At 42.1% G+C, this 27500-nt stretch overlaps 1 protein-coding gene across 2 annotated transcripts in view; it reads right to left on the bottom strand.

Annotated features, from left to right (window-relative positions):
- The window catches only part of LOC147021608 (bone morphogenetic protein receptor type-2-like), a 182577-nt gene that overhangs the window by 59129 nt on the left and 95948 nt on the right, over positions 1–27500 (bottom strand). For both annotated transcript variants that reach the window (XM_085891727.1, XM_085891728.1), the window contains exon 4: positions 19721–19834. In XM_085891727.1, the coding sequence (XP_085747853.1) occupies positions 19721–19834 (114 nt within the window). The remainder of the gene's footprint in view (positions 1–19720; positions 19835–27500) is intronic.

Here is a 27500-nt window from a genome sequence, read left to right as displayed (position 1 = left end):
AATATCGGAAAGTTTGGTCCCGTTGGGTTCCTGTTTGCTTACGGAGGAACACAAAAAACACATGGATTATGTCATCACACTTGCTTCAACGACATGACAATGAGGGTGATGACTTCCTGTTCCTTATCATGAGTGGTGATGAAAGCTGGTTCCATCATTTCAATCCAGAAACCAAGCAACAAAGCATGGTATGGAATCACTCCACATCTCCAAAAAAGAAGGAAGACAAAAGAGTACCCTCTGCCTGAAAAGTTATGGGAACCGTCTTCTGGGATGCTGAGAGATGCATACCAATTGTTTTCCTGCCTAAAAGGGAAACCGTCAATGCGGCTTGCTACGTTCAAACACTCAATAAACTGAAATCTGCACTTTGAGAAAACTGCCCGATGAAAAAAACCTGTCATCTTTCAATATGACAACGCTAGGCCTCATACTCCAACGTCTCACATGGGATCACATGAGATCACATGATCCCTTGAAAGATCACATGAGAGGCCAGCACTCCAGATAACGACGAGACAGTCCAGATAGCCATGTGTAGCTGGTTGCGGTGTTGGAACGGACTTCGACTGCCTCTGGATTTTTAAGCTCATGCAGCGTGGAATTATGTCTGGATCGTTCTGGAAATTTTGTGGAAAAGTAATGTGGTAAGTCCAGTTACTATTAGCAATATCAGTTTTCTTACGTCGACCTTTGTTTTCCTGTACAATAACCACACTCAGGACCCCAAGAAATATCCAAAATACCTGGGGTCATGAAAAAAAAAACTGGCAGGGCATAGAGGCAGTTATAGTACAGTCAAAATGCCGGATGACCTCCCACAAATTGCAACAAAAGCAAACTCAACCGATTTTGATTCCTGGATATGTCCTCAGTGACAGAAAAAAAGGCCTAAGGGATCCTCCGGGGGGAAAGTCCTGAAATCATGGAAATCCAATATGGCTGCCACCCGGGTTTGGGGAAAATGAGAAAATTGTAAAGATTGATATTTTAAAATGTAAATAGATGTTTTTCTGCATTCTAATTGTTTCTAGTTATGGTCAGTATATTGATATACAAGAATAATTATAAAAAAGTGAAATGTATTGAGGGTAAAATAAAAAATTATAGTTTTTTTTGTCCAAAATGTCAATTTTTTGTCCCGAAAAAATATATTTACCTGAGACTGATTTTGGCTCCTGGACAAAAAAAATAAGAAATGTTTAAGACACAAGATGAAATCAAGTCTATGGCAATGCAATATAATCTATCTATAATTCCAGCAATCTGTGTGTGTGTCTGTCTGTCTGTGTCTGTCTGTCTGTCTGTCTGCAACCTTCATTTCTCGACAACTGCTGGTCCGATCTGATTGAAACTTGCCAGGAGTATTCCCGGGGACCCGCGGATGTGCCATTTTAAGGTTTGATATTAATCGGACGAGCAGTTCCCAAGTTACGGCCATTTTATTGCTTTTTCAGTGTTGGAAAGGTGTATATATCGCAGCTGAAGTGTCGTTCCACCTTATCATGCCATTTTTTTCCCAAAGATATCTCAGAATAATGATAACAGCATATTAATAATAATAATAATAATAATAATAATAATAATAGCACAATAATTGGCAGTAATGAAAAGAAAAACGTGATACAATGACCAATGTCTGTCAACCAATAACGACCTATATATTGTCTGTCAACCAATAATGACCAATAACGTCTGTCAACCAATGACAGGACACGGTGCTATGACATCACGAATGACGTCACAATTAATGTTAATTTTTTTTTGCACGATTGACGTCACAATTCATCTTCTTCTTCGTTTGGTATGACGTCACAATCGACGCTGGGGACCCGAGTATGTGCCTTTTCAAGGTTTGATATCGTTCTTCATCCGTTTCAGCTGTTTCCCAAGTGTTTCCCAAGGTTTGAAAGCTGTTTTTTTCCCAAGGTTTGAATTAATTGTTCAAATTATTATTTCATCCCAAGGTTTAAATTTTCAAAAGGGAAACATTAGTTTCCCAAAGGTTTGGAAGCTGTTTTTCCCCAAGGTTTGAATTAATTGTTGTGCTTGGTCGACATTTGTGAATACATTTATAGAGAGAGGGGCGAGAGAGGAGGGGGGAGAGAGGAGGGGAGAGGGGGGCGAGAGAGGGGGAGAGAGGGGGTCGAGAGAGGGGGTCGAGAGAGGGGGTCGAGAGAGGGGGTCGAGAGAGGGGTCGAGAGAGGGGGTCGAGAGAGGGGGTCGAGAGAGGGGGTCGAGAGAGGGGTTCGAGAGAGGGGTTCGAGAGAGGGGTTCGAGAGAGGGGTTCGAGAGAGGGGTTCGAGAGAGGGGTTCGAGAGAGGGGTTCGAGAGAGGGGTTCGAGAGAGGGGTTCGAGAGAGGGGTTCGAGAGAGGGGTTCGAGAGAGGGGTTCGAGAGAGGGGTTCGAGAGAGGGGTTCGAGAGAGGGGTTCGAGAGAGGGGAGGTGAGAGGGGAGGTGAGAGAGGCGGTGAGAGAGGAGGGGGAGAGAGGGTGGGGGAGAGGTTGGGCAAGAGAGGGAGGGAGAGAGGGGAGGGCGAGAGGGGGTGAGAGAGAGGGCGTCACAATTCAAGAAAGGGGAAGAGAGGAGGTGGCGAGAGAGGGGGACGGGAGAGGGGGTGTGAGAGGGGGTGAGATTGGGGGTGAGAGAGAGGGGTGAGAGGAGCGAGAGAGGAGGGGGCAGAGAGGGGGGAGAGAGGGGGGAGAGAGAGGAGAGAGAAGGGGGGGGAGAGAGAGGGGGAGTCACAATTGCTCTTCTTCTTCGTTTGATATGACGTCACAATTGACGCTGGGGACCTGAGTATGTTTCCCAGGTGTTTCCCAAGTTATAGCCATTTATGATACGGTTGGTCCGATCTAATTGAAACAATGCCCCAATCCAGTCGTCGTTTACGAGAGCGAAGGAACGAAGCTGCACATACTGGCACGCACCTACGGGCCCGCACAAGTTATGTAAATCATTGAAACATGAAAAAATTCACAATTCCACTCGGGCAATCACATCTGCCTGACGAAGGTTTCGAAACGAAACTGAAAATTCGCATTAAACTCAGAAACTACATCCATTATAAACTTACTATATATGTTGAGAAAAATCAAGCGTATTAAAGTTAGAACTCGACGATGTCGTCATCATCCTCATCATTGTCACATGGAGTGTTTGTGCAGCCAGAGCCCCTGCAGTTTCCACAAGCTGGAGTGCACTCAATGTTGTGCTTCTTGCATGTGCATCTCATGGTGCTACATTCAGCCTGGCAGTTGCACCTAATGACACGTAACATCTTTTCAGGAGCTGGAGCTATTGATGTCTGAAATGGCACAAAACCCTTGTCACACTTCTGCCAACCCCAGTCTGTGGAAGAAGTATGCAAGTCTGACATCTTGAAACGAATCAAAGACCACCTTCAGAAGCATGCCGAGTCTGTAAGATATCTTCTAGAACTTCAGTGCTCTGGATTCAGTATTCAGCTCTCATGCTCTCATGCACAGATTTCAGCTCTCATTCACAGATTTATCCCCTCTCGTCTTCAGTTGCCCTACCTCCTTCCTGCCCATGGTTCACTGAAGCTTGTGGTGAGGCAGTTGTCAAGAAAACAACTTGTCTTTGCCTCATGGAAAGCAAACCCAACTGAGGGTAATCTCAGTTCCTTCCATAAAGCTCAGAACAAGTGTGTATCTACCCTCTGGAGAGCCAGAAAACAACATCTTTCTAATCTCAAGTCTGAACTCTCAAACCTCTCTCTCCCTCCTCCAAGTCCTCGTGGCGTCTAATCAAATCTATTTCTGGTGTATGTTCCCCCTCCATCCCCTCACTTACCTCAAATGGCAACACTACTGAGAGCGTAGCTGAAAAGGCTGAATGCCGAAATTCCGGATTTGCATCTAAATCTTGTGTCTGAAATCCATTGCTTTCTCTACCCACCTTACCCAGTCACACCCAGCTGTCCCAGGACTCTGTGTCCTTTTCTCCTGACAAGGTGGAGAGCTTGCTGTCAAACCTCGACTCAGATTCTGCAATCGTTCCAGACAGCATCAGCCCACGTGTCTGAAAAACCTGCTCCTCTGCTCTTGCTCACCCTCTCTTTGTTCTATTCATCGTCTCATTTGCTCAAGGTCATCTGCCGTCTATTGGAAATCAGCAAACATTACTGCTCTGCATAAAAAGGTGCAAAAACAGATCCCTGTAACTACAGACCAATCAACCCTCTCCCAATCAGCAAGGTTATGGAATCCATTATCACTTCAGACATTAAATCCTTCCTCTTCTCTAATATGGCTTGATTTCCGATCATCAATTTGTTTTCAGACCAGGTCACTCTACCCTGGATATGCTGCTTCTGTTCTCGCAACAACGGATGAAGGTCCTCAATGCCAGACATAAAATCAGAGCCATATCCCGAGACATATCTCGTGCTTTCGACACGGTCTGGCACCCTGCCCTGCTCACCAAACTCTATTCCCATGGTATCCAAGGCCATCTCCACTCATGGCTCACAGACTTCCTCTCCTGTCGCAGTCACCGTGTGGCCCTTAATGGAATTCTCTCATCCCCTCTTTCTGTCCATGCCAGAGTTCCTCAACGCAGCATTCTGGGCCCTGTTTTTTTTCTGGTTTTCATCAATAATCTCTCCGACTCTGGAAAATACTCTTTATCTCTTTGGTGATGACTCCACCCTCTGCCGTACCATCTATCATTCCTCAGACCGGCAAGCAGCAGCTTATTCGCTCACTGCAGATCTGGATATAATCAAAAACTGATCCAACACGTGCAACATTTCTTTCAATCCTGACAAATCTCACACTCTCACTATGTCTCTCTGAAAGGACCAGTTGGAACCTCCTCCCCTCCCATCGACTTTCTCAACAATTCCCTGGAAGAAGTCCTATGATTCAAGCTTCTGGGTCTCACGATCTGTCATGATCTTTCTAGGGAAAGCCACATTTCCAACCTGGCTTCCAAAACCAGTCAATGGACATTCTCCATCGTGCAATGGCCTTCCTCGGCCCTGCTGAGCTCCTGACCACATACAAAGCTTTTGTCTGCAGCCTGATGGAGTACTGCTCTCCCCTCTGGGATGGTACTCCTGCCTCTCACCTTTCTCAGTTCACGCTGTAGAAACCAAGGCATTTAGGATCATTGGTATCTCCAGTAGTGAGGCTGAGTCTTTGCACTTCTCATTCTCTCACCACATGCAGGTTGGTGGTCTTTGTCTTCTCCCATCTCCTCTCCAGTCAGCAACCCCCTTCTGATAAAACTACCAAAATCACGAATCACTGCTCACCTTCACTCTTTCATTCCTCATTTTCCCCACCTTTGGAATAAACTCCCACACTCTCTTCAATCCCATTCCTCCCTCCAGGTCTTCAAAACAGCTGTTCACCACCACCTCTTATCTTCCCCCATCCAAAACCTTGATCTTTTCTTCCCCTGTTAATCCACTCTAAACCCACCTCCTTAAAATTCCCTGCTTTCCTTTCTGAAAGATCCCTGTCGTGTAAGGTCCTGAAAGTTCCTGTAATGTACATCTTGTATACCCTGTGTTCCCCGCCCCATCCCTCTCACTTCCACAGATCTCCTAATGTCTCTGTTCTTCACCGTTTTGTCCTTCCCTCTTCCACCTTCTCGTCTCCTACCCCCCCCCCTTGTTGTGCGTTGTGTGTTAGCTCTCATATGAGCCTCGACAATTTGTACAAAAAAAAGTGTCGAAATCTCGAGTGAAATCTTAAAATATCAGCAAATTCGTGATTTTTATGTGTATTTATTTAAGTAAAGCATTAAATATTACTTTTTCTATTGTTCAGACAATTGTATAGAGTGAAGAAAAGATGAAGCAAGTGCAGGAAGTGCAACTTCTTTGAGCGCAACGCCATGCTCTATAATCTGCTTTGCAAGCAATGGTGATGCAGTCCACAGGGGTCCATTTTTCGGCAATTACATACATACGCAGTTTTCTTTTTACCGTTTTGTGAAATCTGCTTTCATGACAAAATATTAATTTAAATATACAAATAGTTCCTGCAATATATTAATAGTCAGTAGTTTCTGCAAGTGAAGAGGTACTTTTTTGTTGCTGCAAATGAAGTTTTTTTAAATAATTGGCAGTTGCTGAAAAACAGAGGTACATAGACAGCACACACGGACGTGGTACAAATGGGCAAAATGTCTCTGGGGGATGTGTGCATGCCTGCATGTACGGTTACATGTGTACAGGTTTCGCAGGCACGCAATCTGAACTCAAACTCGCACCCAGGCCCATGTTAAGTGGCACTGTGTGGAAGGTTATGCGGCTGTCTCGCGAAACATGTGCTTCTGCATGTGGGGAGCAGACGTGCTGCAGCATCGAAGCCATGCGGGATGTGCGGGTGTAGGGAAATCCGTGCATGTGTGCGAGTGAAAGGATGAGTATATCGCCGGTGCACGTGTATGGCTAGCATGGACCACAAGGAGGTTGGAGGAACGTGTGGGGGGGGGAGGGGAGCATGTATGCCTTTCACCCTCTCTCCCCCCTCCCTCTCACCCTCTCTCTCCCTCCCTCTCACCCCCTTAATATTCCCATCAGCAAAGTGATGGGGGGGAGCATGCATGCAGGCAGACCTTTGCCAGGTAGATAGCATGGACTTTCATTTTAAATGCTCCCACCCAGTTTTATATAGAACATGGTGGTTAAAAGGGAAACGTTGCTGTTTGGGTGTATTTTATCGCCCCAGTAATGCCCCGATACGTTGCCTACCCTCCCATTACACTCCCTTCCACCCTTCCTCTCCAGTCCCACCACCAGGCGCAAGTCGAGAACCCTTCCTCCCCTTCCCCTCCTTAAGTCCCCTCACCAAATGCAAGCCCAGAACACCGCCGTCCCCTCCCCACCCAATACCCTCCCTCGTTTCCCCCCCTCCCTCTCACCCTGATAATATTCCCATCAGAAAAGTGATGGATTGTATTTGCTAGTCTATCTTAATATTTCGGCACACCCCTTTCTTTGTTCCACCATCAGATTTTTGTTACTGCATGAAATGAAACAAGCTTTGACATATATAATAATGATATTATTGTCTTCCTTCAGAGGCCCCTCAAAATTCGTTTTGATGATTATGGTAGTTAAATAGTTAATGTTCTCCATTTGCAAAATGGGAGGAATTATTGCACAAAAAAGAAATAAAAATGTTTCCCATTTTTTAGAGGACCACTAAGATGAGTTCATAAAACCTCTTGTAGAGTATGTTATTATTAATCACTATATGCCATAGTAAATTGCTCATGTTATTGAGCTGTCAATAAGCTATCAATCATAGATATATAATAAACTCACTTGAGTATTCATATCTCTATTTCAATGCGTAATATCAAGCGCATTCATTGGACCACCGGTACCTTCATGATGACCTAATAAAACCGTTCTCGATGTCCGTCCGTCCGTCCGTATATCTGTTCACAATCAAACCGATCGTGATGCATTTTAAGGCTTTCCGAGAGCTTTGGAGAGATTACCTACACTCCCGCACGGTGCTGTTTTTATTATTCCTACTGCACTTCATTAGAACATAGATCGTGGATGGATGCACAGATCCCAGGAGAACAACTATAGCTGTACAGAACAATTAATATTATCGATGGATAAAAATGACATTTAATTGATATTATAATAAATTGTTTATTTAAAATATCTTCAAATTTTGTGAGTTTTTAGTTTGTTGTGAAATATTAGGTCTTCGGGTCTCCGCATCGTGGCGTACAGGCTTAAGTCGTACTTCTGTTTACTACCGTAGAAAATCACAGAACCATCCGATGAACATGCTGTTAACAGTTTCAGAATCAGCTAAAATCTACAAGATATGAATATGTAGACCAAACAGATCCGGCCAGCTAAAAGCTACAAGATATGAATATGTAGATGAAACTGATCCGGCCTTTTGGATCACTTTAAAGTAGGGTGCCCTGTAATTTTAATGTGCTCTATCGATCCTCCGGAACTCACGCATGGTACATGTTGTGTAGTCACTAAACTACGTGGTAATGTCGTCGAAGTGGAGCTACTGCGGGACAGTCGAAGGGGAAAACCTGAATGATAATAATCAATGGATAACCAGAGTTGGTGTCAAAGCCACCCAATGCTCGCCTGTTTATACATTTATCGTTTTTAAGACGATTCTAATAATTATTTTTTTATAATTCTCTAACAATTTTTTTTGGGGGGGTTGGAAATCACTTAAAACATGTAGAAATGCAAAAAAAAAATTTCTCTAACAATTTTTTTTTGGGGGGGTTGGAAATCACTTAAAACATGTAGAAATGCAAAAAAAAAATTTTCTCTAACTATTTTTTTTTGGGGGGGGGGGGACCAATTCCAAAATCTAATGGCATGATCCTTGGACCATACCTAACCCCCCCCACCAAGTTTCGTCGAAATCGTAATCACTTAAAACATGTAGAAATGCAAAAAAAAAATCGAAATTTTATTGAAAAAAAAGTTGCAAACATTTTTTTTTTCTTTAACAATTTTTGGAGGGGTGGGAAATCACTTAAAACATGTAGAAATGCAAAAAAAAACATTCTCTAACAATTTTTTTTTGGGGGGGGGGTTGGAAATCACTTAAAACGTAGAAATGCAAAAAAAAAATATTTTTTCTTTTTTTTGGGGGGGGGGGGTAACAATTTTTTTTGGGGGGGGGTTGGAAATACACCAGGGGGTTGACTCAACCTGTCATCCTTCCCAGGTCAGCAAAATGAGTACCAGTATACTGGGCCGGTGTATACCCCGGTTAAAATAGGTGTACCATATCCCTGTGTCGTAAGAGGCGACCAGGGTTGCGTCAGGAAGGGCATCCGGCGTAAAACATGTGCCAAATCACTATGGGCATCATACGGATGATCCGCTGTGGCGACCCCTAACGGGAGCAGCCGAAAGAAGAAGAAGAAGGTTGGAAATCACTTAAAACATGTAGAAATGCAAAAAAAAAATTCTCCAACAATTTTTTTTGGGGGGAAGGGGGACCAAGTCCAAAATCTAATGGCATGATCCTTGGACCATACCTAACCCCCCACCAAGTATCGTCGAAATCCGTCGAGGAGTTTTTCCGTAATACAAAAAATTTAACATTTTCACACTCACACTCACGCTGACGCTCACGCCGGGGGTATCGCTATCGCTCTCTGTTCTTCGAACAGGCGAGCTAAAAATGATATAACATATTGTTTAAAATACATTCATGCTATTTGTCTTTTACCATATGTTGCCAGTGATGCCCGTCCAAGACGGGCACCTTTACTAGTATTAAATAAAACAAGAAATAAAAAAATCATGACGAACAATATCAAATGCTTTCTCTTGATGAAGATAAAACAGACCAGAACTTTGTCTTTGAAAAATCACACACACATCCCACAAGTTACGAATTAAAAAATAATGTGATGAATATATCTATTTAAAATACAAAAGGACAGGTCAGGATGAATTAAAATATGATGAAAGGGCTTTTGCGGTAAACAAGGATTTTTGATAAAATTTTATAATCTGTCCAGATTAAATAAATAGGCTACCAGTTGTAGTGACTGCAAGTCTCCTTCCTTTGGAATGAGGCACCCAATAACACGATGAGAACTTAAAGGTACACCTTACTGTACACTAGATAAACATTTAATAAAACAAGTTCAAGCAAATCCCAGAATGGTTAAAAAATAAATTCTACAGGTACACCATCAATACCAGGCACTCTATGATCGTAAAGAATTCAGACCTATTTTAAGTTCATCAAGAGATATAAAGGCCAGATATAAAGGGTGCTGTGGTAATTCATATAAATTAGGTATTGGGTAAAATCATGCATTGCAGGCACACCGTTAATTTTGGCAGAGAAAACATTCTTAAAAGAATCCCCGATAAAAATCTTCAGTTGAGCATTATCCTCAATAATTCATGAAACCATCTGCAGAGTGCAAGCTTAGCATTGACCGACTGCCTTTAGCAGCATTCCCAAAACAAATGAAGTCCTTACAAGAATTTTCTGAAACAGCAAAACCTTTGACTCTCAGTAATGCTAGGGCTCCAAAACGACCTAAAGCATCATCCTTTGTTAAACTACTTAATAACGCACGTATTTTTTTTTCAATGAACGGCATCGCTCAGCCTCACTAATATAAAATTGCTTTGCAAATGAAGAATCTCCATATTTAAAAGCTGCACACGAGCCCATCTATCATTTGAAAAATTATTTCTATACTGTTGACAAAAACATGAATTTGTGATTTTTCAATAATCCCACCATTGGTAGAGGTCTGTTGAGTCATTCTGTGATTCTAAAATGTGAAGCTTATATTATTTAAAAGGTGATTTTAAAAAAGGAATAATTTAAAAGGGGGACATTAAAAGACCAGAAGACAGTGCATCTTGGGGGATCAGGAAAGAAAATGCACAGCTTAATTAGAGTGATCAGAAAAAAAAGTGTGCAGGATGGAGTAATTCCAGTGAACATTACAAAGTAAAAAAAAAGAAAAGAGATTGATGTAAAACTTATCAAACTTTTCAAGGGTTAAAATATTTAAGAAACAGCGATACCATGTAAAATGATTCAAATCAACATACTGCAACATCCAAGCATCACCAAGATTATATCTTGGTGAAAGTGCAGATAAAGGTTTTGAATTTTTTTGGGTGAGGCTCAAGACTATTCTGGTCTAAAATGGGTTCCAACAAGCAATTAAAATCAGCACCTAAAACTACTAATGTGTCAGGAGTAAGATAGTTAAGAAAATAAATGGATGCTGTATAAAATCGAATTATAGCAGTACTATCGCTTGGCACATAAAAAAATTGGCAATTCAACTCTGTTAGTTAATGTATAAAAACTCAACAGAGGCAAAAAAAAAACATTTATAATTTCTTCAAAATGCAGGTGGGGAGATAAGAAAGTGTGCAGGAATATAAAAGGCAATAGCAGTTCTTGCATAAGCAGTGCTACTGAAAAAAAGGATTCAGTGCTACAGCTTCAGCTGCCAATCTGCCATACAACGTGTAATAGCGCGAGTTTCTTGTAACAAAACAACATGTTTTTTTTTCTTAAAAAAAAAGTTGTGAGGTTAAAATAACTTTACAAATAAAAGGGGGCTCTGCCCACCGTTTATGTTAAAGTTTGCAATAATCTTAAGGAGGAAGGACAAAAGAAAATAAACATCTCAAACACATTTTATACATCCAAGTTTTTATTAAACTGTAAGAGCATGTCTTTTTAATCTCTTGCATGAAGTCTGAGATTGCAAAAGCTTCCGGCTTCTTCACAATATTTTGTGCTTTTCAAACAAAGGAAAGTAAATCAGGAAAAAAAATAAAATCGTTAATATATTGACGAGCTTCTTTCGAGCAGTTTTCTTTACAAAGCCGAAAAGATCAAAAGAGGAAACCGTTCTTTCTGAGTTATTGTCCAGGGGGGAACTGTTACTCCCCAAAACGCACTTGAGGTGACTGAAGAGTCGCCAGGGACTCTTAGCCTTCACCTAGTTTCTCCCATTTGTTCTGTGTCCACGACAGAAAGAACACATTCAATATATTTTTCTTTGGGAGTAGCACGAGTCAGAATAACAGGAGGATTAATTTCATCCATTGAGAGGTTGGTTATTATTCTGGTGGGATATTCTGTCAAGGGGGACTAGCAATTATATCAGAAGGAGGCAGGGGGTAGCTTCTCAGAAGGGGAGAGAAATACAACATCAACGTTGCTCTCTATAATTTTAGGGGGGTCAGTTGACTCCGAGGAGACAAGTTAGCAGATAGTTAGATGGGGTCACCTGCATCACGGGGCGAGTCCCTGCAACCAAATGTGAAAAGGGAGGGTTCGTTGCAGCTGGAACCTTAGCTCCTGACTCAGTAGTTACCACAGGGTGAGAAATAATTTTTTTAGAGCACTTACTAGGAACAGTAAGGTTGACATGAAGAACCTCTGGTGGTGAAACATTTATAGCGACAAGTGTAACTACTGTGAAGCATCATGATTATAACAGCTGAGGATAGAACATTTTTTGGACATTTTTTAAAAAATGGCTGAATTCAACACATCCATAACACATGAGGGGCTCTGTTGTGGTATAGCCTGTACATCTTATTTTGTTGGGTATTACCAAAATAAATAAAATGACACCAGGAAACAAGATCACAAACAAATCTGCGAAATAACATATGTTTAACTTTATCATTTGGTTCACAAATAATTATTGTGATCGGGAAAACAAATGAACCATATTTTTTTTAAGCTCGGTTGAAATTCGCCCATTTAAAATTTTTTTTTAATTACTTTTATAAATGGGGGCAGATTAGATACAATTTTTTTTTTTTTTACAGGAGTATCTAGGGGACAAACCAGAACATAAATAGCGGGATCGAAGAAAAGATTGTGCGCCATGACTCGAACAACCATCGGGACATTGGAAAAAAAAAATTTGTTGTTGATGCGTGAAGCTGCTTTTATGTTTTCAATTCCGAAGATCTCACCGACCAGAGAAAGTACATCTTCTATTTCAACCCGGAGGTACACAAACTAACCCGTGTTTCTGGGTCAATGCTTCAAAATGAAGCAAAATGCATACTTTTACTGGCCATGACTCCAACAGCCGCAAAGAAAAGAAAAACAGCCAACACCAGTCAAAGTTCAATGGGAAGCAAGAAATAAAAAGCACAACAGAAATGAAAAGAGAAAAACAAATACATAGGAGTAAACGCGGTAACCTGTAGCCTCTGTTGTTGTCTCTGTCAGTGCCACCACCTCCAGACCGGAAAGGTCGGCCAGTGTTACACAAGACACCAGAACTTTCCCTTTCCTTGATATTTTTCTGTCTGCCATCAATCCCTCCACCCTCATCCAAGCATTTGCACCCACCTGAATCCTCATCTGCACCTCTGCATCCTACCTACCATCCCAGTTCACTGTTCCTCCCAGGTTCTCATCTCTTTTCCTGTCTGATCTCATTCCCCTCTAGCCTGAAATTCATACATTTTCTCTGCTGCCCAACCCACATCACCTTAGTCTTCTCTATAGAGGTATCCTTCGCTTAATGAAGGATCGCTACAATGAATGGTTTCATTTAGGACTATTCATCGCTTAATGAAGGAGCCATCACAGTGTCATGGTGATTGTGCAATGTCACTTCCATGGCGATAATAAGTACGATACGTTTTTCAACCGATTAACTTTTCATAAGGCTTGCAAATAGTTCACTTTTCAGAATGAAAGCAATGAAGATAGCCATTTAATCCATCACTTCCTGCCACCTTCTGTACGTAAACTTGGACTCAAGATTGTTTTGGTAACTGTTAGAACTAAATTAACCTTATTATTGTGTTACTCTCTCTCTATTATTACATAAATAATAACAGTATAATGTGAATTTCATCTAAAAGCATTGTTATACCAATTATATGGTTTTGCTGTTGGAATGAAACATTACGGTTAGGAAATGATGTGCAATTTTCCCGTATGAAATAATGGAAAAAGAGTTCCTGCATAATGAAGTTTCATAAAGGTATGGTAACACCTTTGTTAAGCAGGGGTTACCTGTACTCATATTTATCTTACACAATGAAAAGATGGCAGGGTCATCACCCAAAGCAATGACAGTCCAGCGAAAACACCAGGAGTGCCTCTCTCTCTCTCTCTCTCTCTGTGTCTCTGTCTCTGTGTCTCTGTCTCTGTGTCTGTGTCTCTGTGTCTGTGTCTCTGTGTCTCTGTCTCTGTGTCTCTGTCTCTGTGTCTCTGTCTCTGTGTCTCTGTCTCTGTGTCTCTGTCTCTGTGTCTCTGTCTCTGTGTCTCTGTCTCTGTCTCTGTGTCTCTGTCTCTGTGTCTCTGTCTCTGTGTCTCTGTCTCTGTGTCTCTGTCTCTGTGTCTCTGTCTCTGTGTCTCTGTCTCTGTGTCTCTGTCTCTGTGTCTCTGTGTCTCTGTCTCTGTGTCTCTGTCTCTGTGTCTCTGTGTCTCTGTCTCTGTGTCTCTGTCTCTGTGTCTCTGTCTCTGTGTCTCTGTGTCTCTGTGTCTCTGTGTCTCTGTGTCTCTGTGTCTCTGTGTCTCTGTCTCTGTGTCTCTGTCTCTGTGTCTCTGTCTCTGTGTCTCTGTCTCTGTGTCTCTGTGTCTCTGTGTCTGTGTCTGTGTCTGTGTCTCTGTGTCTGTGTCTCTGTGTCTCTGTCTCTGTCTCTGTGTCTCTCTCTCTCTCTCTCTCTCTCTCTCTCTCTCTCTCTCTCTCTCTCTCTCTCTCTCTCTCTCTCTCTCTCTCTCTCTCTCTCTCTCTCTCTCCCTCTCTCTCTCCCTCAGGGGGAGAGAAAAAAGGAAAGGAAAAACACGAAAGGCACATTATAACATGCACAAAGGTAGGGTGAAAATAGGTGTTGGAGGAGAGAGGATGAAACAAAGACCACTCAACCACAAACACAGAGCTACCACATGCAAACATGAACAGGTACCATGACAAACCAAAGCCATGCCCACAGGAAGGAGAGAGAGAGAGAGAGGGAAAGAGAGAGAGAGAGAGAGAGAGAGAGAGAGAGAGAGAGAGAGAGAGAGAGAGAGAGAGAGAGAAAGAAAGAGAGAGAGAAAGAGAGAGAGAAAGAGAGAGAGAAAGAGAGAGAGAGAGAAAGAGAGAGAGAGAAAGAGAGAGAGAAAGAGAGAGAAAGAGAGAGAAAGAGAGAGAGAAAGAGAGAGAAAGAGAGAGAGAAAGAGAGAGAAAGAGAGAGAAAGAGAGAGAGAAAGAGAGAGAAAAAGAGAGAGAAAGAGAGAGAAAGAGAGGTGATTATCAGAAGTTAAGGGAGAGAGGCAGATGAGAAAGTGGTTGGCAAAAACATAACAATAAGGGTACAAAATCATACAGCAGAAAGTGAAAGGGAGGGCAAGGGAAAGCAGCCTCAAACCTTACCAGGGAGTGTCTACGCCTGAAGTGTAACCTCCCTGCTATGGATGAGGAACGTTGTGGTTGGAGACCTCCGGCAATGGTCTCCAGTTGGAGACCACTGCTGCCCCACTAACAATGAAACTGGTAGACCGAATTAGCACAATTATGGCTGGCATGCATAGGGACAATTATGGCTCACACACCCAACTTTGTATGCAGGATGCATCTGGCCAGTGTGATTGACTGTTTCCTGCTTCCAACAATTTCAATGTCTAATGTTCTCGCTCACTGAACATCTCTCCATTAATGAAAGTCTCTACTTCGGGACTCCAATTTTTGATTTACAGTATTATCTTGATACAGCAAGGCTCATTAAAGTAGTAGTAGGAAACTGGCATCAGTGCCCTTGTTTTCAAAACCTACTCTGCCGTTCAAGATCCCACTCTATCTGCCCTATTACATCTGCCCTTTGTTGGCTGCCTCCCCTCTGCATGGAAGTCAACAACCATCATTCCTGTCTACAAGAAGGGTGCAAAAATAGGCCACAATCATACTAACTAAAGGCCACTGAGTTTGCTTCCAATTACAAGTAAAGTTATGGAATCCATCATTGTTTCCATTGTCACGTCTTTTTTTTTGTTTTCAAACAACCATATTTCTTACCATCAGTTTGGATTCCATCCCAGTCTCAACTCTGGACATGCTTCTGATCCTCTCTGTGCAATGCTTGGAGGCTCCCAAGTCTCAATGTCAAACAAGAGGTTTGGACCATCTCCCTGGACATATCTCTAGCATCAGCAAGGCATTAGGAAGAGTGCAGCATCCTGATTTTCTTACCAGGCTCTCTTCTTGTGGCAGATGAGGTCACCTTCATTCCTGGATTTCTAACTCCCTCCACTCATGCAATCAACATGTTTCCATCAATGGAACTCTCTCCTCCCATCTATCAATGGAGGTTGAAGCTCCCCAAAGCAATATTTTTGGCCAGGTCATGTTCCTCATCTTTATTAATGATCTCTCTAATGTTCTGAAAAACATGCTCCTCATTTTTGCAAATTAATCCACATTGTGTCCAACATTACCCGCATTCTTCTGCTCGGCAGACAGCAACTGCATATATATCTATCTATCTATCTCTCTCTCTCTCGACTCTGGTCTGATGAGTGAAACATGTCCTTCAATCCTGGAAATCTCTCAGTCTCACCCTATCACTGTGGAAGATCATAAAACAAAACCACATTTTTAGTTCCTTGGTCATCCACTGCAGGAAGTTCAGTCTTTTGAAATTCTCGGCCTCACAATCAGCCATCACCTTTCCTGGGCTACAATATGTAACATCAGCAAAGCTGGCCTCAAAAGCCAGCCGCAGACCGGGAATCCTCCATCGATCGAAGTCTTTCTTTAGATTTGAAGAGATTCCCACAATGTAATGAGAACAATAATAATCACTGGGGTACCGAAGGAACCCAATTGTTTCTGTTCCGTTTATTATTAACCTCCGACATCTTCGAAGATGAATGGAGGTTACAGTTTTCACCCCTTTCTGTTTGTTTGTTTGTTTGTTTGTGAACAGTATTACGGAAAAACTCCTCGACGGATTTTGACGAAACTTGGTGGGGGGGGGGTTAGGTATGGTCCAAGGATCATGCCATTAAATTTTGGACTTGGTCCACCCCCCCCAAAAAAAAATTGTTAGAGAAATTTTTTTTTTTGCATTTCTACATGTTTTAAGTGATTTCCAACCCCCCCCCAATTTTTTTTTTACCCCCCCCTCAAAAATAAAAAAGAGAATTTTTTTTGCATTTCTACATATTTTAAGTGATTTCCAACCCCCCTCAAAAAAAATTCTTGAGAATTTTTTTTTTTTTTGCATTTCTACATGTTTTAAGTGATTTCCAACCCCCCCAAAAAATTGTTACCCCCCCAAAAAAAATTGTTAGAGAAATTTTTTTTTTTTGCATTTCTACATATTTTCAGTGATTTCCAACCGCCCCAAAAATGTTTGAGCAAAATTTTTTTTTTGCATTTTTACATGTTTTAAGTGATTTCCAACCCCCCCCCCAAAAAAATTTTTTTTTCTGCATTTCTACATGTTTGAAGTGATTTCCAACCCTCCCCCCAAAAAAAATTGTTAGATAAAAAAATTTTTGCAACTTTTTTTTCAACAAAATTTCGATTCTTTTTGCATTTTTACATGTTTTAAGTGATTTCCAACCCCCCGCCCCCAAAAAAAAAATGTTGGAGAAAAGAACTATAACTCTGTCAGCACTGTTGACATCATATTTAATGAATAAGATATAAGGTTCACTTGAGTGACCCAGCAGTATTGGCGGCGGAGGTTTTGCACTCTCCCGAGTGCTCCCTCTCTAGTTACACTTGTAATTCCGCCGCACTTTTGAAAGTTTATTCCCTTTTAAGTTTGTTTTCCCTGCAAACGCTTGAGCGATTAGCGCAAAACGTTCAACATAGCAGTGCCTACCCTTGGATTATATAAATATATATTTCAGATAACTATGAGGTCATAGGTCATGTGGTATGGCAGCCATGTTGGAAAAAAATGAAAACTTTGCACATCTTTGCAACCAATGTATAAAAAACTAATTGAAACTTGGCACACGTGAGGAATGCACGATGGGGAACAACATTTGATAATGATGACATCATCGGTGCCTTCATTACGTCATCATAATTAGATGCGTCAAATGCTTTCTCCGATCAGTTTGAAAAATTTTGAGGGTCATCTATGAAGAAACTTGTTGAGAAAATTAAATTGATGATGTCATCGGTGATGTGGGTCGACAGCCATATTATTTTTTGAAACTAGAATAAAATAAAATAAGAATAAAAAAAAAAAAACCTTCAAAAATCTTGTTCTCCGAAACGGCTGAACAGATCGAGGCAAAAACTTAACAGGTATGATCGACTATCCATGAAGAAGAAAATGTTCCCCAACTATGATGTCATCAAAGACATGGTTTGTCTGTGTTATTGCTTAACCACATTAGATTGAAAGGACAGATCCTTTAAAAATCTTCTTCTCTGAAACTGCTTAACAGATCGATGTGTAAATTGATATCTATGATTGACTAACCATGATAAATAATGTTTGATAACTGAACTATCATTGGTCGCGTGGTTGGGTGGCTCCATTGGATCGAAGCTAATACCTTTAAAATCCCCATTTTGTCAAACCACTGAACCAATTGATGCAGAACTCTAGAGGTATGTATCATTGAGTACCTGTGACGATAAAAGTTTCATAACTAAAACATCATCAGTTAAGTGGTTTCAGAGAAAATTATTTTTAAAGGTTTTCGTTCAATCCAATTTGGCTGCCAAACCATGTGACCGAGTGATGTTTTTGTGATCACACATTTTTCACATGGGTATCAGATGATATTGTTATGGTTGTGGGGGTAGATGGAGGAATTTCATAGGAAACTTAGGATTGAATGGAGTTGTTTGGTTAGTGGACGTGTAGGAGACATCTCGAGGAAGAAGGGAAACTGTGAGCTTAAGTGTTACTTGTCACCACACGGGGGGGGGGGGGGTGTTGCGGTGTTAATTAGATAGGGATTAAGGATATGTTCCCCCAGTATGTAATTGCCCCTACTGCGACTTTTCCCGATGTTTTTGTATTACAAACCACCAAAGATGGAGATGCGCTTTTATAATAACAACTATAACAAAATATAGCCAAACGTGCTGAATGGGCGGAGACCCCGCCTTTCCAGGTTTCATGCGAGTAAGCCACACCGCGGAGGTGAAAATGTTGTTCAGTGTGATGTCAGAGAGAGAAGCAAGGAGGAACGCATGAGTGCAGAGTGAGGGACACACGCGGTCGAGAGAGAATGGAGCGAGGAGATGGCCTGTAAGTACGGGGCTTTACGGCTGGCTTTCCTTCGACGCATGAAGATGGCACGATTCTCGTATTTGTGCTGAGGCAAATTGGCTCGCGTACTAAGCAAGACGCGAGCTATTGACTGTTCGTCTGAGCCGTGAAGAGTGTACGTTTCTGAGGAGGGAAGGAGAGCGTGCCTCGTGGCCTGATCACGGGGTCTCAGAAATCATCTCGTCGTAAACAGAGCAGGTGCAAGAGAGAAATGGTCGGCATATTCGCTCATGCGAAAAAGCTACACGGTGGTTCATGAGCCCTGACATCGAATACCGTCTCCAAATTGCATGACGTACGTTTTTTCCCGCTGCGAGAGAGCGGCCCGGCGTCATATGTTCCGCGAGTCTACACGGACAGGATGAAGCGCCTCAATTCCAAGTTCCACAAAGACCATCTCTGGACCAAGCTAAGTGTCAAAATAAAGGAAGGATTTTCTTTTATCATGTTTCCACTTTTCTGTATTCAAGTCTGTGTTGAGGAACCTCAACTTTAGATTTAAGTTTACCTCGTGTATTACATTCTGAATTATTGTCCCTTGTAAATATTTATCTTGTCATTAAATTCCCGCGTTTATTTTGAGTTGATGTGTCTGTGTATTTGCCGTGGGGTTTGAGTATAAACCCCCCATGCATCCATCCGTGCCACCGTCGCTCCGCCAGTGCGCACCCTGCCGTGTGCGTTATAATCTCCGAGGATCAACGTGTCTGCCTCGTAAAAAGAACCGCTCGGCTGTCCAGGCTGGTGGTGTTAACCGCCCATCACCACAATTTGGGTCGGAGGATTAACTGAACAGCAAAATGTGTGACAGTAAAATGTGACTTCTGAAAAATGCACATCAAATGTGATACTTTCAAAAAAGACCTGCCATGCAGTTACAACTGAAATGAAAGTTTGCAATGAGATATGGCCCATTAATGGTGGGTTCATATTGTCTAATGAAGAGAAGATATTGTTTGTTTTTTTAAATACCTGTGAGTATACGGAAGAGAAGGAACAACAAAATCCCAAGAACTGCAATGGCACAGATGGAGGTGAGTGTGATGGTGATGGCCTTCTGTTGACCCCTTTTTAACTGATTAGTACCTGCAGAGACAACAGCAACAATCATTAAAATTTCCATACAAGGCTGAGTAAGGAGCAAGATCTTTTAAAATCACGGTGGTATTTCAAGGCAAGAGGCAAAAAACAGATTGCTATGATCGACTTGAAGACTACACAGCATTCACAAAATTTCAGACACTTGTTAATCTCAAGAAGCTAAAACTCCTAAAAGAGAGTGTCAAGCTGTGCCACACAGCCCCAAGCATGTGCCCTCCCGCCGCCGTGAGCCAGACAGCCCCCACCACATGCCTCGCAGCCTCCACCATATGCCCAACCCCATGTACTACACTCTCCTCACCTAACCCAACCCTTTTACTTGAAAGTTAGTGTTCCTTCCCTAACCCAGCTCAATCTCAAAATGTTCATCCTCTTGCTTGTTACGTCCATGCGCGATTCCACTGCCCCACCATCAGCACGTTGCCTTTTTACCCTCTCTTACCTCACCCTAAGATGGAAAAATAAATAAATGCTTTGCCCAGAAGTTAAGAATTTTATGTTTTTGTATTGAGTCAGAATTTGAATGTTTGCATGTTAAAATGAATTCAAATTCCCAGTGCTCTTCAACAAATAGTCAGCAATAACCAGAAGATATATTTTTTTTCTTACATCATAGGACCTGCAAAAAGAGCTAAGGCTTTAACACTGCTTGGCCAACCTCATGAATTTGTTTGCTGTGAACATTAATGTCCTGAAAGAGTCTTGGGAGGCTCATCAAACCTGGCTCACAATGTGAGCACTTCCCTGACAAATGGAAATTACCAAAAACGTCAATGGCTTGCAATGTGAGACAACTGGCCTTTTAAAATGGCGAGCGTCGGCCCACAGAGACAGGGCTTTGCATTCGTGTGTGTGTGTGTGTGTGTGTGTGTGTGTGTGTGTGTGTGTGTGTGTGTGTGTGTGTGTGTGTGTGTGTGTGTGTGTGTGTGTGTGTGTAACATTTGAGTCTTTGTCATCAAACTTTCAACAAACCCTTAATATGAGAATATGGAGAAGACTAATTAATAATTGGGTAAAGATGCCAACGGGAAAAGTCACAGGAAAGTATAAATAGGCCTTATTAGCGTGTCCACTGCGTGTCAGTGTGAGGCGGCCGGGTTTTGTTTTCGTTTTGGGATTTATTTATTTATTTATCTTCCAATTTGAGCTTCAGCCTGTCTTTCAAGGCCATAAACGTTTTTGCCATTGAAGCTTTTGTCATCAAATTTTCAACAAACCTTTATTATGAGAACTACCTCAAGTGCCAGTCTATGACAGGCAGCAAGACCATTTAAATGCTGTCCTTCTCAAACATATAACCATGTTCTGCGATAGTTGCATCATTTAATTAGTTTCAAAATAAATTATTTCATGTGCACATATATCTTCACAATTGAATTCTCGCTTAAGTTTCCCACAAAAAGTCATGTCCTCATTTTAATTTATGAACAAAGTGCAATCCTTCGTGTTTTGGCTACAAACAAACATACATACATACATACATACATACATACATACATACATACATACATATGCCATAGCTCCATTATGGTAAGAAATGGAGAACAATGATTAACTTTTTTGAATGACATGGACACCGGTTAAAGCTAACTGACTTTTTAAAGAGATGTACATGTAACTGTTGTATTTTGTCAAAGCACAACGTTATCCAACAATTAATTTGCAATTGGTCACTGGCTTTGGCACCAACACAAATTTTATTATAGACCCGAGGCATCAAAAAGCTGTGTATATATATATATATATATATATATATATATATATATATATATATATATATATATATATATATATATATATATACACATACATATATATATATATATATATATATATATATATATATATATATATATATATATATATATATATACATACATATATATATATATATATATATATATATATATATATATATATATATATATACATACATATATATATATATATACATACATATATATATATATATATATATATATATATATATACATATATATATATATATACATATATATATATATATATATATATATATATATATACATATATACACACATATACACATATATCGAACAAACAGTTTCAAAAATGGAGCACCTCACCACCATTTGAGCATATTAATTGCATCAGATGTGGCAATAAGTGGGAATTGTTGCTCCCAGCTTGTTGGCTCGATGTCAGAAGACGCCATTTGCATTTTTTGCTGTCTCCATCCCTACCCTGTTAAGAATCCCATGTGGGCACGGGAAACTTGCTCGTAACTTTGAAAAAAAGCATGATTTCTGCTGATAATTTCCTTTCAATTCACAAAAAGGTCAATCAATGTTTTTTTAATGTCTTCGTCCTCCATGCGACTTGTGTATAAAGTAAGCCATGAGCCTTAGACAACAGTTAAAGAAAAATAAAAACACTGATCTCACTTATCTGCTCTCTGTCTCAAAGCCTGTAACACAACTCCCCCCATAACAGCATTGAAACTGGACATCTGTACAAAAGACCAGAAGCACTGCCTAATTAACATAGTAGGCTTGATGTTTGGGAGCTACAGTACATTTTGGCGTTGACCTGTTCCCCCATGAATCACAAGATATGGAGGGAGGAAAGGCACAATGAGGAGAAGAGACCATGGGAATTTAGAGGAGAGGGCAGACGGCTCCCGCTATATCTGTTTGTCAAAGTCTGGAATGCACACCACTTCACAAACCATCATTGCTTTGACTCCACCATCCAAGTGCCTATCATTGTTTACAGTCCATCACCAATGGTGCTGTGCTCAGCAGCAATTCAGCCATGAACTTGAAAGCAAACAAAGGTCCTTTTGGGAACATAAGAACATTGCCTAACAAAGCTCAACAGAATTTCAGAAAACTGCTGCATGCTGACAAAGCAGCTGGCTATGCAGATCTTTTTCAAAGCACTGTTAGAAAACCACTTCTCGCAAAAATGGTTGGCATAAAACCTGCTGGAAAGAAACTCATGTACCTCTCAAAAGAGAAGCCATAACCACTTGGAATTTATATACTGTGGCAAAGACTGAGATTATAAAAGAATAACTTTACTCCCCCTTGCCCTGGCCAAACTTTGCAAAGTTTAATTTTTTTTAGCACATATAGGCGTTTACAATATGAAGCATGAATCATGCGTATTGAGTGAAATCCTAAATATAAACATTACAGTTATGAAGGATCAAATTGTACAAATCTGTATGCATATCATTAGGTCTCTTGTAGAAAAAGGAATCTTCCCAACTGCAAAAGTTTGGCATAATGGTTATGAGTGTAATCGTTGGCTGCAATCATTATTGACCTTCGAAAGAAAGTGGAAGAGAGAGAGAGAACAAGGGAAAAGGGGGAGGAGGATGTGGATGTCATGGAGCAGGATAGAGCATGGACAAACAATGCTGGAAAGGCAATGACAAACCACCCAGGATAACCCTTTCCAGGAAACTGCTTCAGCAGCACAAACACTCTGTACAAAGTGTGGTCCATCAAAATCAAAATTACATGTGTGTGTGTGTGTGTGTGTATATATATACACACACACACACACACACACACACACACACACACACACACACACACACACACGCAAGCACGCACGCACACTGGACAAAAAAAAGGGAAACACCTGGTTAAATGAGTGACACCAAGCAATGGCTTCCATACAGGTTTGGCCCATGTGTCAATTCAGCAAATAACATCCCAGCATTATTAGGGCCATGTATAAAAATCTGTTTCTGTCTGTTTGCCCATAATTATGACTACCGATGGATGCATGCAAGAGGAGAACCCCAATGCCCACATTCTCAGAGCACACGTGGACACCCAATAGTTTTTGCACATGACACTCTTGTTATCCACATGTCATGGTGTTGATCACCAAATCTGAACCCAATAGAGTATTTATGGGATATTCTGGAACGATGCCTGAGACAGCATTTTCCATACCTCCATCAAACAGGTGTGAGTTTATTGACTTTCTCATGGAAGAATGGTGCTGCATCGCTCTTACAGAATTCCAGATGCTGGTGGACTCTATGTCATGGTTAATACAGGTCATACATGGTGACCCAGTGACTTATTAAGTGATCACATTGGTGTTTCAATTTTTTGTCTACTGCGTGCGCGCGCGTGTGTGTGTGTGTGTGTGTGTGTGTGTGTGTGTGTGTGTGTGTGTGTGTGTGTGTGTGTGTGTGTGTGTGTGTGTGTGTGTGTGTGTGTGTGTGTGTGTGTGTGTGTGTGTGTGTCTCCCCCCCATAACTCTAAAACCATGAAACCAAGCAGCCTGAAACTTTGCATGCAGACTCAGGGAACTGCAAGGAAACTATTGCATGACTGAAAATTTGGTGTTTGGGTGAATTAAAACACCTCTTTTGAAGAGAATTGATGGTCTAATTTAATTATATCCTTCATGAGGCACATCCTCACCCACCTCCCTCTTTGGGCTATTAAGGCATCTCCTGGGTAACCTCACTGGGGTCTGAAGCCACCATGTTTTTTGGCTGGCTCAACCATGCCTCAACTTGGAACAGGCCGCAACTATTTCTTCATGATAAAGTTTTTTTTCCCCACTTTCCTCACTCATATTATCGAATGCCTGTTCATAAAAGCTAGGAATTGCTGTATACATCGCTTTTGGAAGTGCTGCAGTTTTCAAATTAGGAGCTTGGAGTGATTTCATCCATTATATGATGCACTTTTCCATGATCTACTCTCATGGACTAATTAAAGTACAGTATATCATCGAAATAATATTTTGGCTTTGACAATCGGATATCATGCACACTAAAGAAGCGTCGAAATCTGGAGTGAAATCTGATAATTTAATGAAATAATGAATCTTACAATGAAGCCTATATACATATTTACTTTAAGCAAGCAAGGCTATGGTCGCTCCTTCTTCATATATACACAACAAATATATACACAACAAATCCCATTGGTCGAGAGGCTGTGGGAAAGTTCGCCGTCTGAGACGTCTCGCCTCCCATTGGTCTGTGGTTCGTGAGAAAGTCGATGTCTGAGACGTCTCGCCTCTCCATTGGTCTGGGGAACATTCCATCTCTCTGGGGCGGAGTCGGAGCTCTGGTGGCCGAGAAAACTATGCCCACGCACGTGGTCGAATGCACGTAGACAATGGCGGCGGTGTGAGGAAGCGAGGTGAAGGCATGTTGTTGTAAACGAATCTCCGCAGTGCACACACGTAATTCCCGTTACACACAGGTAGGGGGCCCTAACTCTAAACACAAACTTACCGATATAACTGTTCTATCGGGACCCTGGCTGTTGTGTGTGATGGGTTCCAGATTCATAACAATATTTTTATATATATATATATATATATATATATATATATATATATATATATATATATATATATATATATATATATATATATATATATATATATATACATACATACATATATATACACATATACATATTTATATATTGTTACGGCTGTGGAAATTCGCAATACACCATAAAGGGTCCTTAGATCAGTTATGATGCTAATTTCATGTGTAGTTAGTCCACACCTGTTGTTTAGGGGGAATATGTGTGATTCATCCGGGCTGCGACGCTTTGAGTTAGCCATTTTTGTTTTCTCTATCGTTATTTTGGATCCAACAACCTCAAACCAACCAACGACAACGGCAAAAAAGAAACCTGCGCTAGTGCGCGGGTTTGTGCACCCCTCTGCAGTGCCAAGGCTGGCATGGGAAGGGGGGCAGGGCAGCTCCCTCCCCATTGGTGGAGGCCCGGCGTGAGGCGGTCGGAGTGGGGGCACGCCCCCCTTCGAGAGCCTTCTGGAAACGCCTCGAAGGGAGGTGGAGCCGCGAACGGGGCGGAGCCCCACCTTACAAAAGGCAAACGGATGCGAGGCTCAGGCTCTCTCTGATCGTGGCTCATGTTGGCTGGAGCTCTCTCCGAAAAAGGCACCAGCTCTCTCTCCAAAAAGGCTCGGTCTCTCTCCTTGGGTCTCGCTCTCCAAAGCGCTCCCTTCCTCCTCTCTCATTCCCGCACTCGTGGCCCGGTGCAGCCTGTTGGTGGAGACCCGGACAGGAGGCGCCACAGTGCAGCCAGTGGTGGACCTGCGCGTCTGGACGAGGGGTGCTGGAGAGGGTTCGCCGGCCGCAGGGGAGGCCGGAACCAGGCGCGACCGTGCTGACGGCAATAGGAGAGGAGGACTCAACGGTCCATGAGGGAAGTCACTTCTTTTCTTTTCTTTTCAGGCTTTTGTATGTGTGTTTGTGGCGCCAGTCTTGCAAAGTAAAACCTGTAAAAGTGACTGTGCTGTAAATAATTGCCTTTTATTCGGAGGTAGCTCTGCGTTGCTTCTATTGTTTTAACTGTTATATGTGCATTTTTGTATGGCTGTGAATACGTGCTTGCCGTGTGTGTGTGTGTGTGTGTGTGTGTGTGTGTGTGTGTGTGTGTGTGTGTGTGTGTGTGTGTGTGTGTGTGTGAAATAAAAGTGTGCTTGTCCAATTGTTCCCCCATTTCGCTTCGTCCTTTCCTTTGTTGAATTTCCATCTTGCATCACATAAGGGATTGATAGTGGGTTTAAAACACCCGGTAACTAATCTGAACCGTCAAGGTCGACGATAACTCCGCTCGGTTACCCCTGTAGCACGGAACGAGCCGCTTAAGCGGTTCGTGTCCGGAATCGACCTGTGGCGTGGTACAACCCCTCGGTAGGTTACCCGTGCGAGTACTTAGGTATATCGACTTTCAGCGATTCACCCTATTTCGCGCGGGAAGAATGTGGACTGGGTTGTGGTGAGGTTAAACCCCCACCCGTGACTAGCTCCTTGGCGATAGTTCCAGGAGGGTCACGACTGAATTGTCCGTTCCGGTGGGCGACGCGTCACGATTCAAGTTACGTGGCCGATCGCACGCCAAGCAGGCGAAATTCGTAACATTGGTGTACAAGAGTGTGGGATTCAAATCCACCTCGGTCTCCAACTAAATTTACGGGGAACGGATCAGGGGTGTGCGAAGCAACCCCCCCCCCCCAAATTATGAGCAGGCAAAATTTTAATCTCTTACGAGAAATAAGATGGAGTCTCAAGGCGAACGGGTGCCGGGGGTATATATGTGTAGTAATGTGGAATCCATGGCCCAGGATGAGAGCTCCGAGCAGGAAATGCTTGTTGTGCAGGAGCAATTTCTCCCCCAACTGGACCCAGAGTTCGAAATGGGTGCGGCAGTAGCCGTGGTGTATGACACCTCCCCTCCCCCTCTCCGCAAACCCCCCCCGGTCCTTGCCGAATCGGCTCAGCCGAGTCCACTCGACATGATTTTGCAGGCAATAAGCAGAATGAAAAACGAAATGGAAGGCTTGAATAAAAAGATGGATGGAAATACGCAAATACTGTGGGGTGAAATGCAGCGCGTGGGGCGATGCCTGCAGGTGGGCATAATGGTGGCGCCACGTGCTGGAGTGAACGAGCTGGGGGGGGGGGAGTGCAACGGCTGTCAGGCCCGCAATGAAGGCGGGTGAGGACAAAATAATTTGGGGGACGTAAAGGGCGAGAAGCGTAAGGGTGACGGAGGAAGCAACAGTGACGGTGACCGAGAGGGAAAAATTAATAGGGGTGACGGAGACGTGCACGAGGGACATAAGGCACGAGGTGAAATAAATTAAG

Source organism: Eptatretus burgeri, chromosome 8, assembly GCF_056783735.1.
Source record: "Eptatretus burgeri isolate ZD-2024b chromosome 8, Ebu_testis_v1, whole genome shotgun sequence".
Lineage (NCBI taxonomy): Eukaryota > Metazoa > Chordata > Myxini > Myxiniformes > Myxinidae > Eptatretus > Eptatretus burgeri.
This window is presented reverse-complemented; position numbering and strand designations above follow the sequence as displayed.